The sequence below is a fragment of the Marmota monax genome, unplaced genomic scaffold, assembly GCF_021218885.2.
Source record: "Marmota monax isolate L192 unplaced genomic scaffold, Marmota_monax_Labrador192_F-V1.1 WCK01_AAM20220418_F8-fsc00108, whole genome shotgun sequence".
NCBI lineage: Eukaryota > Metazoa > Chordata > Mammalia > Rodentia > Sciuridae > Marmota > Marmota monax.
In genome coordinates, this window is record NW_026694593.1 from 2,289,481 (window position 1) to 2,304,381 (window position 14,901).

General features: G+C 52.4%; 1 protein-coding gene across 3 annotated transcripts in view; it reads left to right on the forward strand.

Moving 5' to 3' along the window:
- Nucleotides 1-13,689, forward strand: part of Adar (adenosine deaminase RNA specific) — a 49,310-nt gene extending 35,621 nt beyond the window's left edge. For 2 of the 3 annotated variants that reach the window (XM_046421956.2, XM_046421954.2), the window contains exons 7-15: nt 5,769-5,994; nt 6,241-6,412; nt 7,070-7,163; nt 7,811-7,933; nt 8,202-8,335; nt 9,919-10,101; nt 10,569-10,681; nt 10,979-11,106; nt 11,236-13,689. In XM_046421956.2, the coding sequence (XP_046277912.1) occupies nt 5,769-5,994; nt 6,241-6,412; nt 7,070-7,163; nt 7,811-7,933; nt 8,202-8,335; nt 9,919-10,101; nt 10,569-10,681; nt 10,979-11,106; nt 11,236-11,482 (1,420 nt within the window). In that variant the 3' untranslated portion in view covers nt 11,483-13,689. The remainder of the gene's footprint in view (nt 1-5,768; nt 5,995-6,240; nt 6,413-7,069; nt 7,164-7,810; nt 7,934-8,201; nt 8,336-9,918; nt 10,102-10,568; nt 10,682-10,978; nt 11,107-11,235) is intronic. The other variant, XM_046421955.2, reaches the window with a different exon arrangement.
- The last annotated feature ends 1,212 nt before the right edge of the window (nt 13,690-14,901 follow it).

Sequence of the window (14,901 nt, forward strand, 5' to 3'; positions counted from 1 at the left end):
GATTCTCAGCACCACATACAAACAAAGATGTTGTGTCCGCCAAATACTAAAAAATAAATGTTGAAATTCTCTCTCTCTCTACCTCTCTCTCACTCTCTCTTTAAAAAAAAAAAAAAAAAAAAAAAAAAAAAAAAAAAACTAAAGTATGTGAGCTGTACATTCATAGAAAAGGAAATACAGTGAATTGCCAGGTGGTGGCACACCTGTAGCCTGTAATCCCAGCAGCTCAGGAGGCTGAGGCAGGAGGATCACAGGTTCAAAGCCAGCCTCAGCAACTTAGTGAGGCCTTAACCAACTCAGTGAGACCCTGTCTCAAAATAAAAATGGCCGGGAATACATCTCGGTGGTAAAGTGCCCCGGGTTCAGTCCCTGGTACCAAAAGAAAAAGGAAAAGAAGTACAATGAATTGTCAGTAAACAGAAAGGTACACGACCTCATTTTGTAAATTAAATTGACGCTTTGACAGCATACCTACAAAACAGCGGTGCAGTTAGCCTGTGCATTACAGCTGAGTGTGAGAACAGTGCCTCCAGCCCAGACACACAGTGCACGGCGTTTGTGCAGAGGTCTTCATGCAGCATTGTTCACAGCAGCAAGAGGCTGGACGTGGTCTCAAGCACCATCATTTGCACACTGGTTAAGTCAGCCGTGGTGCATCTCCACTAAAGAGTACTAAACAACCTTGTAAAGCACAGCGTGTCTGTGTGAGACCATCTCTGAAACCTGTGCGCAGAGGGGAAGGCACTGTGGATGGCAGGGGAGAGACATAGTGTGTGTGTGTGTGTGTGTGTGTGTGTGTGTACACGCGCAGAGTATTTTCTGGAAGGATTACGACAGTCTGGTAGCTGGTAATGCACTGCATCTGGGGAAGGAAGGACACATTTCATTGTATTCTCTGAGTGGTTGGAATTTTTACTGGTGTGGTATCTAACTTTTCAAATAAAAAAAAAGCCATTGGGCTGAGGTTGTAGCTCAATAGTAGAGAGAGCTCTCCCTTGCACACGTGAGGCCCTGGGTTGGATCCTCAGCACCACAGAAAAATAAGTAAATAAAGTAAAGGTATTGTGTCCACCTCCAATGAAAAATAAATATGTTAAAAACATCAAGGAGAAAAGCTCATGAAAATGGCACCTTGTTATACATTTTGTTTTTAGAGTAACAACATTCATTTATTAGTGTTTACATGTGATTTGCATTTACTTTTATGTGAAATACCTTTTCTGTCCTTATCCAGTTTTCTTTTGGATCATTACTCTTCATTAGCAAGTTAGAGCTTTTAACATAATAAGAAACCTTAACCCTTGACCAGCGTAACCCAACAGAGCCCTCAGGCTAGGAGGGCAGCAACGGCTCTCCACTGCCCCCTTGTGGCAGGATGCATTGCCCACTGTTGAACCTTCTGGAAGGGAAGATCAGCCTCCCTCCTGCTCTTTACTGCTTCATATCCTTCAGTCTGAATAAACCCCCAGAGCCTCCCACCCCACTTCTGGGGATTGAACCCAGGGGCACTCTACCACTGAGCCACACCCCCAGCACTGTTTATTTTTTTATTTTGAGACAAGGTCTCACTGAATTGCTGAGGCTGGCCTCAAACTTGTGATCTTCTGCCTCAGCCTCTTGAGTCACTAGAATTATAGTGTACAGCACCATGCCCAGCAGAACTCATTTCCTTTAAATTCATTCCTTTAATTTCTTTATGTAATAGGTTCAGTGTTTTTCCTTCTTTTTTTTTCCCCTCAACCACTGAGCCACATCCCTAGCCCTTTATTATTATTATTATTATTATTATTATTATTATTATTATTTTCTTATTTAGAGACAGGGTCTCACTGAGTTGCTCAGGGCCTCCCTAAGTTTCTGAGGCTGGCTTTGCACTTGTGATCCTCCTGCCTCAGCCTCCTGAGACACTGGGATTACATGCATGCACTACCGTGCCCTGCTTTTCCTCTTTATCTTCTATGAAATCCTTTCTGAAACTCCGTGGCTCATTCATTCAAAACACAAGGACTTATTATCAACTAAATTGAGAATGTGAAGAATTGCTGCCCCAAGTGTGCAGGATGTGTGACCGTAACACAGAGTTGGAATGTGCCGTATGGAGGGACATGCAGTGTGCCATGGGGACACAGGATATTGCTGCCAGCTCCTCCTGGGAAATCAAGGCAGGTGGCTTATAGGACAGGAAACGCTAATGTAGTAGCCACGTTTTCTCAGCGTCTCATGCAGTAATATACTTTGCTTCCTTCTCATATGAATTGAGCTGGGTCCTCCGTTTCCTTTCTCTCTTGATGACCTCAGCCAGCTGCTCGTATCTAAATGCCATAGAGCACTACACACACACCTCTAGCCCAGACCTTCTCACACCCCAGATTCCTCCATCCAGCTGTTCACGTGTCCCTTCGACTTGGATTGGCCTCCCCGACATGACATGTTCAAAGCACAGATCTTGATTTTTGCTTTCTTAACCTCCTTCCCTCCAGCCTTTCCCATCTTACTAAATATCAGGTGTTTCCCGTCTTAGTGAATATCAATCCAGCTGTTCAAGCCAAAAACCCAAGGATCACCTTTTCCTCTGTGCCCTTCACCTCCTTCAACCAAATTATCCTTTGACTTCTATCCCAAGTCTCCTGCTCTTCTTCCTACCTCTAGTGTAGCATTCTCTCACCTGGATCACATCTGGTCTCTCTGCGGTATTCACTCAACACATACCTACAGAGGTCCTTCTGCTAGAATAGGAGCCAGATGGTGACCAGCAGTCACCTAAGTAGAAGTATGAGATCTTGTGTCTCCTAGGGGTCACAGAGAGCTGGAGTTCAGAGGGCAGTGAGGATCTGTGGAGGTAGGACTAGATTTAGGGAGCGGGATGGCCCCCAAAGAAATGATCCCTGAGCTGAGACCCTAAGGGTAACCCAGAAGAAGGTTCTAGGCAAAGGCTACGGTACAGTTGGCTTTCCGTATCCACAGGTTCTGCACGCGTCTGTTCAACCAAGTGTGGAATGAAATGTTTTTAAATCTGCTGATTATGTAATTCGAGTCTGTCTCTGTACTAACCACAGCCAGACTTCCACTTCCTGCCGCCCTCCCTGCACCGGGCAGTGTAGCACCTGCTCCCACAGCGCTTACACTGTGTCAGCTGGGGTAGGTGACCTGGGAGGACACCCAGGGACTTGAGCAGCCTCAGATCTCGGTTCTGCAGAGGTCCTGGGGCAGTGCCCCGTGGACACTGGAGGTGGCTGTCCTCAGCCGTCCTGTGGTAGGAGGAGACAGGGGGGAGGCCCGTGTGGACGAGGACAGAGGCCCTCTGAGGCCCCTAGGGCTGGCCTTGAGGTCAGTGCCCTTACCACAGGAGCCCTGGAGGGCCACTGCAGGTCTCGAGGGTCACTTTTTCTGTCCCACACTTTGGCCTGCTTTCCCAGCTTTTGTCTACCAGATTTCCTGTCCCACTCTGAGAGGACCACTTGGGACCTTTGCCTCTGATTCCCACCAACACCCCGGTCCTCGCTCTGAACTGATACTCTTACATCCCACGTCAGGAAACCACGGTCGTCATGTAAGAGAGGCCGGTCTTAATCCCCTGACCTCCCTCCCTCCTCCGAACCTCACTCTACCCCTAGGCACAAGGGAAGCGCCTTCCGCCTCCCCTTGAGTCCTGCGTGCCCTCCCTCTTGTCTGTTCTGGGGCTTCCTGCTTCTCCCCTCGTCATCGGTGGTCCTTGCCATCAGCCTGGAAACACGGCCGACCTGTGGACACCTTCCCTTGACCTGGGTCTCCCTCCAGGAACACCCTGGGTCTCCGCTCCTTCACAGCCAAGCCTCTCAGGACAGTCACCCATGCTAAAAAGGCTGACCACCAGCCACATGAGGTTATTGAGCACTTAAATGTGCCAGCTTGATCAAGGGACTGAATTATTATATTTAATTTTGATTAATAGCCTCGTGTGGCTACCATAGTGGATAGCCAATTCCAAAGGATTCAAATTACATAATTAACAAACTCAGTCATTCTCATATGTGTGCGTGCGCATAATACATGTACATATATGTATATATACACGTGTGCATGTATGTATGCAGGTGTCACACATATAAAACTGTGTCTAAGAGTTCGTATTTTTAGAAGTAGTTGGACACAATACCTTTATTTTATTAATTTATTTTTATGTGGTGCTGAGGATCGAACCCAGTGCCTCACACATGCTAGGCAAGTGCTCTACCACCGATCCACAGCCCCAGCCCGAGTTCATATTCTTTTCAAAGGCAGAACAGTCATGAGATCCTCCTGGACCCCTGGCAGTTCGTTCCCTACTCCCCAACCTCTCTTCATGCCTCAGTCTCTCTCATTCTGAACTTGGCCCGCCGGCCAGGAGGGACCAGCTGCTTAGGACAACCAAAGAAGAGTGGGACTCTCCGTGTGCTTGGACATGGAGACCAGTTTCTTCTACAGCTGGAGCCGATGCATCCAGAACCGCAGCCTCTGTGCTGCCCAGTTCTGTTTCCAAGCGGTGGATTCAGATCTGGTTGAAAGCTGGGGTCTTGACACTTGTCTGCTGGGTTTCCCGGCTGCTCTGCTCTGTCATGCCCTCCCTCTGGGATTGCAGAAATCCCCAGGAAGGGTGGGGGCCACTGCCTGCTGGGCTCGTGCCTCCTCTATCATCGGAGCCCAGGGCCCAGCCCAGGTCCACGTCCCTGCCCCACTGTTCATCTTGGGCCCAGCAGAAATCCACAGATGACTCCCCAAGAAAGCTTGGCTCCCCAGCCTAATGCTGTGCTTGTGGATATGCTCTCTCCAGGCTGACCCTTGTGAGGTGGTCAGGAACGGAGGGGACACTGGGATTGGGTACTTTAAAATCAGACAGTGTTAAGTAAGTGATTCAAGTGGGGAGAGAGATCTTGGCTTCTCATTTCTGCTTAAGAAGAAAGTCTAAATTCCGTGTTAGTAGTTCTTTAAACCCTCTTATTACTCCCTAATCTTCCTTTCTAGTAAAGGCAGGCTGGCTGGAGTCTTTGCAGATAATAGTACAGTATCTAGTCGGAATTAGTCTTATGATTTTATCACATTCGGCTTTATAGCCACCTTCAATTTATGGCAAATGGCACCGGTGTTCCCTTTGAGCACTGTGAAATTTCCTTTTTAAGTGTGTCGAGCACAATGGCACACGTAATCCCATCCACTCAGGAGGCTGAGGCGAAAGGATCACAAGTTCAAAGCCAGCCTGGGCAGCTTAGCTGAAAGTAAAAAGTTGAAGAGTCTAGGATATAGCTCAGTGGTGGAGTGGCCCTGGGTTCGATCCCCAGTACCACCAGCACCCCCCCCCAACAACAACAAAAAAAAAAGTATGTGTATTTTTTTTTAATATTTATTTTTTAGGTGCAGATCGACACAACACAATGCCTTTATTTTTTAATGTGGTGCTGAGGCTCGAACCCAGGTCCCGCCCGTGCTAGGCGAGTGCTGTATCGCTGAGCCACAGTCGCAGCCCCTAAAAGTTAACATCTTTATATATATATAAACAATGTGTGTGCATTTTTAAAGAATCAGTGTAGAGAAAACACCCATGGTCCTCCACGGGACATCTGGAGCTAGCAAAAGTCATGTTGCGATTCATGAATGACCAAACTCCGGGAAATGCTGCCTTAGTAACATCTGTCAGAATGGACGGGTCCGGATGTCTGCTAGGCGGGCCACGCTGAAAGCCAGCCCAGCCCTTTCTGCAACGGCGTCCAAGTCTTGGTTTGTCTGTGTCCCGCTTCTCGCTTCTCGTCCCAAAGGTTCATTTACCAAGCGAAAGTCGGGGGCCGGTGGTTTCCAGCCGTCTGCGCGCACAGCAAGAAGCAAGGCAAGCAGGAAGCAGCCGATGCGGCCCTCCGCGTCCTGATTGGGGAGAGCGAGAAGGCAGAGCGCATGGGTTTCACAGAGGTAACCCCAGTGACAGGGGCCAGTCTCAGAAGAACTATGCTCCTCCTCTCCAGGTCCCCAGAAGCGCAGCCAAAGACAGTTAAGACGTCTACTTTTGGTGCTATCTTTTTGTTTTGGGGGTGGAGCTGGCTTGTCACTAGCTGTCATGTGAATTGTCCCTTGGCTATGCTACTAGCCTCAATAGAGCATATAACTGGGACACTAGATGTGAAAGGGGAAAGAAAGGTGGTGCACGAGTCCATTAGCACGTGACCCCCTGCCCACTGTGAAGCATGGTGGACGCGGGCGTGGCTGCATGACCCTCACAGCCCCCTGTCCCCACAGCTTCCTCTCACTGGCAGTACCTTCCACGACCAGATAGCGATGCTGAGCCACCGGTGCTTCAACACCCTCACAAACAGTTTCCAGCCCTCCCTGCTCGGCCGCAAAATCCTAGCCGCCATCATTATGAAGAAAGACCCTGAGGACATGGGTGTCGTGGTCAGCTTGGGGACAGGTGAGAGAGGGTCTCCCCAGCCACCAGCCTCTCAGTGACTGGAAGCAGGTCTTCCTCACCCTCCCCTGAGTCCATGTGAGCAAGTCCAAGCCCGGGGACCAGGCCGCGCGTCCCCTTGTCCTGACATGGATCTTAAAAAGCTCTGGATTTTGGCCAGGTGCCAGGGTGCCTTTAATGCCACCCACTCAGGAGGCTGCGGCAGGGTGATGGAGAATTCAGAGCCAGCTCAGCAACTGAGCAAGACCTAAGCAACAGCAAGACCCTGCCTCTCAAAAAATACTGCCGAGGGCTGGGCATGTGGCTCAGGGGCTAAGTGCCCACGGGTTCAATCCCCAGTACACCCCCTCAAAAAAAAGCTTTGCATTTTGGAACACTTCAGATTTCCACATTAGGGATGCTCAACTAGCAGACTCCATGCAAATATTCCAAAATCTGAACAACTCCAGACTCTGAAACACTGTGGTCCTGAGCACTTGGGTAAAGGACACTCACCTGCGTGTCATTTAGCTGCAGTCAGCTCAGGGTGGGGGTGGACTCCTTCTCCCTAGGTAAGAGGATGACTGTCCAGGCTGTTCTCCCCGAGCCTGAAGACAGACTGCCCCACCCACTTCACCCTCCTTCTCCTTTGACTTTTCCCTTTTTCTCCCAATCCTTCAGGGAATCGCTGTGTCAAAGGAGACTCCCTCAGCCTCAAGGGAGAGACCGTCAACGACTGTCATGCGGAGATCATCTCCCGAAGAGGCTTCATCAGGTGAGCGAGCACCTGCCGGGGCTGCCCCCGCCCACCTGGGCACAGTGGCTCCGGCACAGGCCTTCCTGACACCCCGGCAGACGGCAGGTCCCTGAGCCAGCAGTGGTGGCCTTCGGGTTTATCCTGTGATCTGAGCCCTCGTAGAGCCAGTCCCCTCTGTGACCCTCTGCCTCCCACCCCCAGCCTGGTCCTAAGACCTTTTTTCTGCCAACTCTGCTGTCTTCTGTTTCTCAAAACAAAGTGACCCTGGGTCCTCGGGCCTTGGGGATGAGGCGGCCTCCATCTCCATTTGAGGACCCATCAGCACCTCGTGTCGCCGCGGCTTCTCCTCTGGTTCACCTTTTCTCTAATTTGTGAAGGGAGCGGGGAAGAGGCAGCTGCCTCCCGAAGCCTTGAGCCAGTTCCTTCTGCCTGGAGTCCCTGCAGCCGCCACAGCAAGGGGCCTTTGGCGGAAATGAAACGGACCGAAAGGCTCACTGTGCTTTATGAAATGCTGAGGTCTCTCTGGGAAGCTTCCCCACCTGAGAAGCTAGAAGAGCTGCACCAGGAAACTTGTCCCCACTTGGGGCTCAGATAGGGGTCAGCTCCAAGCACCATCTGCTCTCGCCAGAATCCAGCCTGCCGTCCTAACTGCACGTCTTTTACAGGTTCCTTTACAGTGAGTTAATGAAATACAACCCCCAGACTGCGAAGGACAGTATATTTGAGCTTGCCAGGGGAGGAGAGAAGCTCCAGATAAAAAAGACTGTTTCGTTCCACCTGTACATCAGGTCTGTACCCTGCCGGGCTCCCAGGATGGGCTTCCACCTGCTCTGCCGGCCCCTAAATCTGACCCCACGCAACAGGCCACACGCTCCACTGAGGTACCATGAGGTACATTCCCCAGTGGAGGATGACTGTCCTAGACACAGCTGCCCCCTCCAGCATCCCCTGGTGGGCTCCAGGAAACATCCCAGCTCCAGCCGCAGCAGACTAGGGACCCCGAGAAGTTGGAGTTCCCTCCTGCGCAGGTGAGTGACGGACACCCCTGTGTTGCAGCACTGCCCCGTGTGGAGACGGCGCCCTCTTCGACAAGTCCTGCAGTGACCGCGCCCTGGAAAGCACAGATTCCCGCCACTACCCTGTCTTTGAGAATCCCAAACAAGGCAAGCTGCGCACCAAGGTGGAGAATGGTGAGTGCCACACAGGCTCTGCGAGACCCCCGTGTGCGCCACTCGTCACGGGGGAGGACTGTAGGGAGGGGAAGTTCCATTCTGAATCTGTTAGCTCAGGTGATGAGAGCCTGGGGGGGAAGAAAGGACAGAGCGTGTCCTCCTGGGGTCTCCACGGCCGGCACAGGCAGAGTGCGGGGGGGAGGGCGGCGGAAGTGAAAAGTCAGGCCCTCCGTCTGGTGGCCTCGGACCTGGCCTCCTGCCCCCTCGCGCCTTCCTGCCTGTCCCCCAGCATCTCCTTCTCCTCCGGTCACCCCTGCTCCCTTCATGCTTCAGCAGTCGTCTGCGTCACTGTCAAGCCCAAGTCAGGTCACGTCAGTTCCCTGCTGGCCACCCTGAAGTCTGGACAGCACCACGTGGCCCAGCAGTCCTCCTGGGCTATCCCCAGGAGAAGTGAAAGCCCAGGTCCACACAGAGCTAGTTCGGGCGCCTTCACAGCAGCCGGGCAGGGGACACGGCCAGCGCCCTCCCCTCCATGACAGAAAAGTAAAACCGCCACATCCATGCGAGGGACTGTCCTTGGCCATGACATGAAGTAAGCATTGACCCAGCTACAGTGAGGTCACCCTGAAAACGTCATGCTAAGCGCAAAAAGCCCCAAAAGATCACGTGGTGTGACTCCATTTCTATGAAATATCCAGAATAAATGAGTTCTACAGACAGGAAGTGCCTGAGAGGCTGCCCGGATGAGGGACGGAGGGAGGTGGGAGTGAGAGCCAGCCGAGGTCGGGTTGGGGTTGATCGTGCCGATGTATAATCCCATGGTGCATAACCTCAGAAACGCCAAAAACCACTGAACAGCTTGCTTTCAATGGCCAGTTGTAGTATACGACTTGTATCTCAGTAAAGCTGGTATTTTTTAAAAAAACGCAAGCACCATGTAGGGTCTCCCACTGCCCTTGATACGAAGGCAACCTGAGCCAGGCGCAGTGGCCCAGGCCTGCAATCCCAGCAGCTCCGGAGGCTGAGGCAGGAGGATCACGAGTTCAAAGCCAGCCTTAGCGAGGCCCAGAGCAACTCAGCAAGACCCTGTCTGTACTGAAAGCCCACCTCCCGGCCTCAGCCTGCCCAGTCTTCTCTTTGGTGATTCTCTGGTGCCCCCGAAACACCGAAACCCTCGCTGCCTCAGGCCGTGGCTTCTGCCGCTCGCTCCCTGTCTGAATGGGTCAGGACTCTTCTCCCTCCAGCTGCTCCCTGCCTCCTCCACCCAGGAGCTCGCGGTGCCGTCCCCCCGGCTCTCCCACAGGCCTTCCCCACGCTGTCAGCATCTGGAGTTCCCACCTGCTCACTGGTGCATCTGCTTAGTGCTCTCCTTTCCCTTTCTGTCCCTCACCCCTGAACACCGCGGGACAGCACGGACCTCACTGAGGTCTGCTCCCCAGTGTTTCCCAGCTCCCAGCACAGTGACCGCCGTGTCCTCCAGGACTGTGAGCCACATGGAGAATGAAGGGCCGAGCTGCCGGTGGCCCAGCCTCAGGAGCTCAAGTCCCGCGCTAGGGGTGGTTTGGTGGCCTCTGTGGATCTGACCCGAGTCTCTCACACAGGGGAAGGCACCATCCCTGTGGAGTCCAGTGACATTGTGCCTACGTGGGATGGCATCCGGCTTGGGGAGAGACTCCGCACCATGTCCTGTAGTGACAAAATCCTACGCTGGAACGTGCTGGGCCTGCAAGGGGCACTGCTGACCCACTTCCTACACCCTGTGTATCTCAAATCTGTCACACTGGGTAAGGGACCTGCCTTGGGAGTTGGAACCCACCTGTCCTTCTCCACCCCAGTCCCAGAAAACTTCATGCTTCAGTCAACCCACTTTCCACAGTGAGCTCGGCCCCGTCGTCAGCAGGGGGTGCCGGCCTGCACAGGCCGGAGGGTGGCCAGGCGGCCGAGGAGGGGGGCCAGGCCAGTCTCCAAGACGGGTCGGAGAAACGCGGCAGATGGCAGCAGCAGCATCTGGTTTTCCTTGTTCTCCTCAGTCCTTGGCCTTACCCGAAACATTCCGTTTTGTGCTTCAATATTTGATGATCCTGTGTGTCCTGTGCTGCCACAGTTAGAGGCCCTGCCTGTCAGGGGCTCTCTGTCCTGACAATTCTGCCTTATACCTTCCAGCCCCCGGGGGCCTCAGCTTCTCCATAGCTTTGGTGAACACAGATGTATGGGTTTTTGTTTCTGTTTTTACTTTCTTTTTTATACCCAGGGTACCTTTTCAGCCAAGGACATCTGACCCGGGCTATCTGCTGTCGTGTGACAAGAGACGGGAGTGCGTTTGAGGCTGGATTACGATACCCCTTTGTTGTCAACCACCCGAAGGTCTGTGCCCCTGTCCTGTTCCCCTTTTCAAGCATTCCCATCAGCAGAGCAGAAATATGGTCAAGGGAGCCATGGTTGGTGTCCTCTGGAGGCCAAGGGCTTTCCTCCTCTAGCCTGACACGATCTGAATCGAGGTGGAGAGTACTTCTAGAGTGTGCTCCGGTGTAACCAAGCCATGTTAAATCAAGGGGGAGACGGTGGCCCACCTCCCTCTTCCCCATGATTCGGGAGTCCCTGCTCCCAGAACTTAGCCCTGAATGGTGTCCACCTCTCTCTCTTCACTCCTGGGACTCCCAGGTGGGCCGAGTCAGTGTGTATGACTCCAAGAGGCAATCCGGGAAGACTAAGGAGACGAGCGTCAACTGGTGTTTGGCTGACGGCTTCGACCTGGAGATCCTGGATGGTACCAGGGGCACCGTGGACGGGTAAGGAAGGGGGAGGGTGCAGGGCAAGCAGGATCCTCTCCAGAGCTAGGGCCACGTCCCACCACGGGTGTCCCCAGTGGCTCCCACTCCCCTGTCCCAGGTGAATAACCAGTGCCTTTGTTTCCCCAGGCCACGAAATGAATTGTCGCGGGTATCGAAAAAGAACATTTTTCTTCTGTTTAAGAAGCTCTGCTCCTTCCGGTACCGCAGGGACTTACTGAAACTCTCCTACGGTGAGGCCAAGAAAGCCGCCCGCGACTATGAGATAAACAAGAACTACTTCAAAAAGAGCCTCAAGGACATGGGTTACGGAAACTGGATAAGCAAACCCCAGGAGGAGAAGAACTTCTATCTCTGCCCCGTACCCAACGACTGAGGCTGGGGGTTGGCGGGGAGGGGGGGGTCCTGGCATTCCTCATCACATTGGCCGAGGGTGGGGGGGGGTTAACCCCCACCTTTTTTTTTTAATGGAACCATAATTAGAGATACTGAGAACTTTGGGTTCCCTTTATCCTGCTTTCTTTGGGGTTTCTAGGCAGAATCTGGCCAGGCCCCTTCTCTTACTTCAAGTGAGAGGCAGAGACCTACAGGCAGAGAAAGGGGTTGACCTTTCCACCCAGAGCATAAGCAGTCACCCAGCCCCTGTGGCCCATCTCCTCCTGAGCTTTGTTTTCCCGTTTCCTTTTTGTGGGTGTGTTTCTACACTGACCTCTCGTGGACTTGATCAGGTTCCAGTCAGTTCTCTGTGAACCGTGTCAGGGACCAAGGATCTCGTTTATGGATCCCACAGGCCCCTCTATTTCCCACCCCCGGCTTCTGAGATTCTTACCTGTGATCACTGAGTCTCTCCTCCCACCCTGGAGGGTAAAGAGGTGGACTTCAGGAATTAGGTGGAATATTTACAAGGGCAGGAACTGAAGACTACGGCGGATTAACTACCAGTGCCAATGGAAGTGGGACTGGAATCTGCGAACCCTGCTCAGCAGTGGGAACCTGCACTGTGTCCAGGAAAAAGCCGCTGCTGGCGAAGCGCATCCCTTCCCGGGGCAGCAGGAAGTTGAGAACCAGCAGACGGGCTAGGAAGTTACCCACGCCGTAGGCGGTCCCCCCTGCAGAGTGACACAGACCACTACCAGGGGCACAGACAGACGTTCCTTGGGCTATTGCCAAGCTCCCATCTGCCCATAAGCCCATAGACCCCAGTAAACTAGTGTGAAAAACTTCAGGACAATTCTTAGAGGGTAAATCGTCTGCTCAGATAGTTAGGACTTAGCAAGAATAGGGCAGAAATCATGTTGGGACAAATCGTTGTTCTGTGCAGTTCAATATTTCTCAGCACTGATCCAAGGGAAGTTGACTAAACCCAGTAGAATTAGGGCTCTTTTAAAGAATGCCAGAGACGTTGGTTCTCAACCGCAGTCGCACAGATTTAAAATGCAGATGGCCTTTTCCATCCATCCCAGGGCCTCATCGTGTCAGATGGCTCTGGGACTGGCAGATGATTTCCCACACTCCTGCCTCCCACCCGCAAACTGCTTCCCCACCTGGTCTGGCCCACCTCTTCAGTAGTGGATATGTCTGTGTTTGCACTTTGATCTCTCTGGCTACTTTCTGTACCTGTGACCAAAAACTGAATGAAATAATAATGCAGGTTTTAAAAAAGACACTAAGGATGTCTTTGTGGGACACTGAAGCATCCCAAGGGAACTGGTGGGGAAATGGGGCCTGTCTCTGGGGGAGAAGGGGCCGGGGCTTTGTGAGTATTGCCAAGCTTGGGGTATTAGCTGAAGGCATGTGACTTCAGTGCTGACCTGCGGAGTGACAGTGCTCACTGTGTGGGGGCAGGGTGATCTTGTGGCTCCGGGACAGGTCCTCCCGGCTGGAGGATGACTACCTACCAGTTCCTCAGGATGTCTGGCAGCTTTGGTCTGCCTTGGGCATTAGAATCTCTGGCAGAGATCTGACTCAGCGGTCCCCCACCCCATCACTGGGAGCACAGGGGCTCTCAAGAGATCAGAGCCCCACTCGCCCCCAGGATCTTATCTAGCAAACTTGTCATATCCAGTTTCTGCTGTAAGAAGAAAGCGAGAAGCACCCCTGCCCTCCACACCCTGCTGGAATTGAGCCGTGTCAGGCCCCGCCCCGCCGTGTCCCAGGCCCCGCCCCTCTGTGTCCCAGGCCCCGCCCCTCAGAGTCACACAGGAGGGGTGGGGGGCAGAGCATCCCCCCTGTGTTCACTTCTCTCCAATCTTTGTTTTAACAAGCAAGACCCCTCCCTCCTTTCTTTAATGGTTTTTTGTAGTTGATTTGTCTGAACTGTGGCTGTTGTGCATTATCTTTGAATAATCACTTGTAAAAATTGTTGATGCTTGAAGCTATTTCCTTTACTCAAGTTGAAAGGACTCTGTTGGCTTTGGGGTCTTGACAGTGACTCCAAGAGCAGAGTGGGGAAGAGCCCGGGCATAGCCTTGGTGCCGGGGAGGCTGCAGTCCAGTTTCATGATTCTGCTTTTTGTGTATACCTTCAAGTGACTCACAGTATACATTCCTCTGAAATAAAAACAGTGAACAGTCTGAATCCTTAGAGAGCTTCATGTCTTGGTCTCTTGGGGGCGGGGAGGTGGGAACAGAGGGACCTGAGTCCTGGGATTTCTGGTAACAGCACCAGTTGCATCAGACAGAACCTGGGGAGAGGGCTGTCCCTCAGTCCCTCAGCCTGAGGAAAGAAGCCTCCACTGGGTGGGGTAGGGTACATCAGGCACCTCCAAAGTACTTCCCCGGCTCCACACCACGAGAGCCCACCACTAACTGTACTGTCCTCAGGGAGGTGGCCATGCGGGACTTCCAGGCCTAGGAGGAAACATCCCTTGAGAGGGTATGTGACAGATTCACAGTTCCAGCTCTCCCTGAGGGTGTTCCCTCCCCCACACTCCCCCCTCCCAGCTGCCGCGACTTTGGAGGGGAGTTGCAGCTGGGGAGCTGAGCAGGCTTAGCTGCAGTCTTAGGAGACCTTCGCCTTTCTCAGCAGACCAGGCATCCCAGATCTCTCCATCTTGAATTTCAAGGACATTCACCTCTTTCCACATTGTAACTTACTCCTGAATTTCTAGAAGACCCATCCTTGACTTTTTTTTTTTTTTTCTTTTTTGGTACCAGAAATTGAACCCAGGGACACTTAACTACTGAGCCACATCCCACCCTTTTCATGTTTTATTTTGAAACAGGGTCTTGCTAAGCTGCTTAAGCCCTCACTAAGTTGCTGAGGATGGCTTTGAACTCAAGTTCCTGCCTCAGCCTCCCAAGCCGCTGCATCCTTGACTTTTTAACAATGACATCATGTCAGAGGACATAAAGCACCTAACAGGGAGCTTAGTTAGGTCGCAACAAAACCTCATTCCTCATCCTCGATACGGCTGGGTCTGAGGCCAGGGAGCCTTCAGCGTGTTGGGACACAACACATAAAGACAAGGACTCCTCATAATGTCACTAACAGTTGCTGAAATTTATTGCTAGAACGGAACAACTTTTCTTTAAAGAGAGTGCAGGATAATGCCTCCAATGGTATAGATGCCTCTGTCCTTGGGCAGCTCCTGGTTCCACTAGAAGGGAGACCCATGTCTTTTAGAAAGTGGACACGTTCCCTGGGCATAGTGGCACACGCCTGTAATATCAGCAACTGAGGAGACTGAGGCAGGAGGTTCACAAGTTTGAGGCCAGCCTCAGCAACTTAGTGAAAACTTGTTTCAAAAAATTAAAAAAGGCTGGAGATGCAGCCCCGTGTGAGAGCATTCCTGGG